The sequence below is a fragment of the Eurypyga helias genome, unplaced genomic scaffold (assembly GCF_000690775.1).
Source record: "Eurypyga helias isolate BGI_N326 unplaced genomic scaffold, ASM69077v1 scaffold11583, whole genome shotgun sequence".
Classification (NCBI taxonomy): Eukaryota; Metazoa; Chordata; class Aves; order Eurypygiformes; family Eurypygidae; genus Eurypyga; species Eurypyga helias.
In genome coordinates this window covers 7,732-11,369 of record NW_010240587.1, presented here as the reverse complement: position 1 = coordinate 11,369, position 3,638 = coordinate 7,732, and the positions used below count along the sequence as shown (strand labels likewise).

The window sequence follows — 3,638 nt, the reverse complement described above, 5'->3', positions numbered from 1 at the left end:
AGATCCTGTGCAAAGAGTGAATCATCTGGAGCCGGTGGTGAGGTTGAAGGACTGACTGTTCCTCCCTTACCTCCTCCTGCCCCCCAGTGCCTTCTCCTGCCCACTGCCCAGGGGCAGGTAAGCAGTAACCGAGGGCGTTTTCCTCCCCCCAGTTCATGGACTGCTTCGTGATCGGCCGGGACCTGGTGCGGCTGCTGCAGAACGTTGCCAGGATCCCTGAGTTCGAGCAGCTCTGGAAGGACATCATCCACAACCCCCAGGTCCTCAGCGCACAGTTCACAGGTAGGCAGGGCCGAAGGGACGGCCGGCTCACGCAGGGGACAGCCTCTGCCAGGCCCCGCTGGCCTCAGCAACCCCCTCCGGCCTCCGCACACCCTTGCGGCCAGGCTGCCGTGACCGTCAGCCCATTCCAGCGACTCTTGGGGCACAAAACCCTGCACGGCACGGACTTTCAGTCTGCACACCCATCCAGGCCAGGCCTTGGGCCCCTTGCGCAGAGGCCTTGTAGGTGTCTGGGCTTGAATCCATCCCGAGAACCCGCTACTTGGGGCAGCTGTAATGATCGCTCCTGAGAATGTGGCTGGGCCACGACAAGGGCCGTTAGATTGTGCTGTTTGTTCTGGACTTAACGCTTCCAGAATTGTAGCTGCTACTTTTTTGTTTGAATTAACTGGTTTATAAGTTGAGATGAAGCAGGAGCCCAAAGATATAAAGCGTCTGAGTCCTTCAGACTCTCCAGAAAAGAAGTCTGTAGCTCCAAAGCAACAAGTCCAAAAGATGCAGCGACTGGCACTTTCTAACTGGGGTTGTATTTCCTCCAGTCACACGCTGGGTGTGCCGAATGCTTAGCCGGGGAGCTCTGTGATGTCTGGGTTAAACAGACATGAAGGGAGAGTGTTACATTTAAAACTGTTACTGGTGTAAGTTACTCACTTCTCTAGGGGCTGTCGCATCATTTGTCTGCGGCATTTCTAGTGAGTCTCTGGAAATGGGGCTTTAAAGTGTCCTCCCCCCGCCCCCAGGTGCCTGTTCTCCTCTCAGGGGCCGTGTTAATGTCATTTTAAAGATCTCGGATGATGCTCAGGGAAACTTGCAGCACATCATTTGATTAAATGCTCCTTGAGCTCTGTGATCTCTGGTTGCTTCTCCCTCTCCAGAACCCGTCTCCTCTCACTGCTGGTCTCTGCTGAGCCTTGCCAGCCAAAGGGCTGCAGGAGCCCGGGTCCCCTCTCGGGGTCGGCAGTCTGTGGGGCGAGCAGAGGCAGTCTCAGCCCTACACCTAAGGAGGGCTCATGTGTCACATTTCCAGTGCTCAGCCCTGACTCTTCCTGCAGCTCTATGCTCGCTGGAAGCAGAACCTGCTCTGCCGGGGGGTGCCCTCGTTCGTACTTGCTCGTGTGGAGCCCCTTCCCAAAACCATTTCCCCTGCAGCTGGCCATAAGGTCACGCTGCCCTCTTGCCCGCTGTCGAGCGCCTGTACTATCCGCTCTGCAGTGGCTCTCATCTCCCGCTGCTGCCAGTCCACGTGCCCTCGGGTTTCTAGCGCTCTGTAACCCCCAATCCTGGTCAGTCCTGCTGAGAGCTCCACGCTGCTGTGCCCAAGGCCGGAGGTGGGCAGCCACGAGCACAAGGACAAAGCACAGCAGGGGCTGGCTCCGGGCGCAGGACCCGTGCCTCCCTCGGAGCACCGGGCAGCTCTTAACAAGCAAGGTGCTTTCATGGCTCTCCTCCCGTGATGTGCAGCTCGCCCACCCTTTCTCTGAGCTCCGCAGGGGCTGGCATCTGTTATTCCTGCTTTGAAGCTTCCCTATCCAGCCATACCCCAGGTGGTACCCTCCGGCTGCGCGGCAGAGGGACGACTTCGAAGGGCGAGAGGGTGAAGCGCGCCTCGTGTGCGCAGCCTCCCAGCACCTGCCTGGCTGCCTCGGAGACAGCTGCCCTGTAAATCCTTCAGGTCTTGTCAAGCGGCGGCAAAGCCTTTCCGCTCGGGTCATAAATTCCTCCTCCTGCAGCTCTCTGGGAACAAGAGCGGCTCTTGCAGCCGAGGCCGTCAGCTATGGAGGGACGAGTGGTTCCACTGTAGCAGGGAGGAGTCTCAGATCAGCTTTATGCTCCCTCGCAGGAGGGTGGGAGATGGGGAACGGGCTCTGTTGGTTACAGCTTGGGACTTGGCATCTGGAATTTATCATTTTCCTAACAGAGACCCGGGGGTCTGTGTTCCTAACACTCCCTCCCAAGGGCAGGGAGTGACAAGACAAGGGTTAACGGGTTTAAACGGAAAGAGGGAGATGGGACAGCACGAAGGATTTCTTCCCACAGAGGATGGGGAGCACTGGGACAGGTTGCCCAGAGAAGCTGTGGATGCCCCATCCCTGGGAGTGTCCAAGGCCAGGCTGGATGAGGCTTGGAGCAACCGGGTCTAGGGAAGCTGTCCCTGCCCATGGCAGGGGGTGGGGCTGGGGGGACTTTAAGGTCCCTTCCAACCCAAACCATCCTGTGATTTCTTCTCCAGATCTTATCCCTGCTCTGCTGTGCATCCTCTCTCCCTTCCTCCAGGCTCTCCTGCCTGGCATCTGCATTAGTGATCCCTGACGAAAACTTGCTCCAGACAAGAGATGTTTTAGGAGACCTTTTCCAGCCAAAACCTTGATCCCTTTCCACTGCCTTTACCCTTGGGGAAACAGAGCTTAACACTCCGAGCTTAGCTTGTTGTGGATGTTGGTTGATCCATGTCCGATCCCGTTCATGCCGTGCCATCTGTGCGGCCATGGAAGCACAGTCTGACCTCTCTGTCTCTCCCCAGGTGTCCTGCAGCTCCTCCAGTCAAGGACTTCTCGCAAATTCCTGGCCTGTCGCCTCACTCCCGACATGGAAACCAAGCTGCTCTTCATGACCTCCCGGGTAATTCGCTCATGCTCGCCGGGGGTCCTGTGCCAGCCCGGGGGAGGAGGGCACACGTCCCTGCCCAGTGCACAGCGCAGCGGTCCCATTCCCACGCTGGCTCTGGGCATGGGAGTGCAGAGCTCCGGTGTGGGCCAAGGGCAGAGCTCTCCTGGTGCCAGTGTTTGTTGCTTCTGGCATGTAACAGGGATGGGAGGAGGAGAGGCTGCGTGGCAGGAGCTGATGTAGATGGGCCCAAGACATCCCTGGTATTCATTAAAAGGCACCAAACAGCTTTGCTGGGGAACGTTGCTCCTTACTGGCCTTTTTCCAAGGCTGCTTTCCCTGAACGGCCGCGATGCGGTGGGTTATCAGGGCTTCAACAGCAGCTGTATTCAGGAGAGGCCAAGAGTTGTACGTCGCCAGTGCCGGGGTTACCCCTTATCTGCATTCACGCAGGGAGCAGAGCTGGCTTCCCCCTCGCTCTGCCTCCGGCCCAGCCGCTCGCTGCCTGGGGCTGCTGGCAGGGGCTGTGCCGCGAGTGCAGGGCCTGTGGTCCCCTCCGCTCGGCTGGGGACGGGTCCTGCGAGGGAACTGCATGGTGGCCTTTTGGCTGCCCCGGTCTCTCTGAAGACGCTGCCAGCGCGGGGCTGACGGGGAAAGAGGCAGCTTAGGGGGTGGCAGATGGTGGTTTCAGCGGCCTTTCCCCGAGCCTTGAGCAAAACCTGCCTCCTTACCTTCCCCTCAGGGGCGGTTTG

At 58.8% G+C, this 3,638-nt stretch overlaps 1 protein-coding gene across 1 annotated transcript in view; it reads left to right on the top strand.

Annotated features, from left to right (window-relative positions):
- INTS3 (integrator complex subunit 3) overlaps positions 1–3,638 on the top strand; it is a gene marked incomplete at both ends in the record, with an annotated part of 24,186 nt that overhangs the window by 13,256 nt on the left and 7,292 nt on the right. The window contains 2 exons of the mRNA XM_010148482.1: positions 153–282; positions 2,804–2,900. Coding sequence (XP_010146784.1) covers positions 153–282; positions 2,804–2,900 — 227 coding nt within the window. The remainder of the gene's footprint in view (positions 1–152; positions 283–2,803; positions 2,901–3,638) is intronic.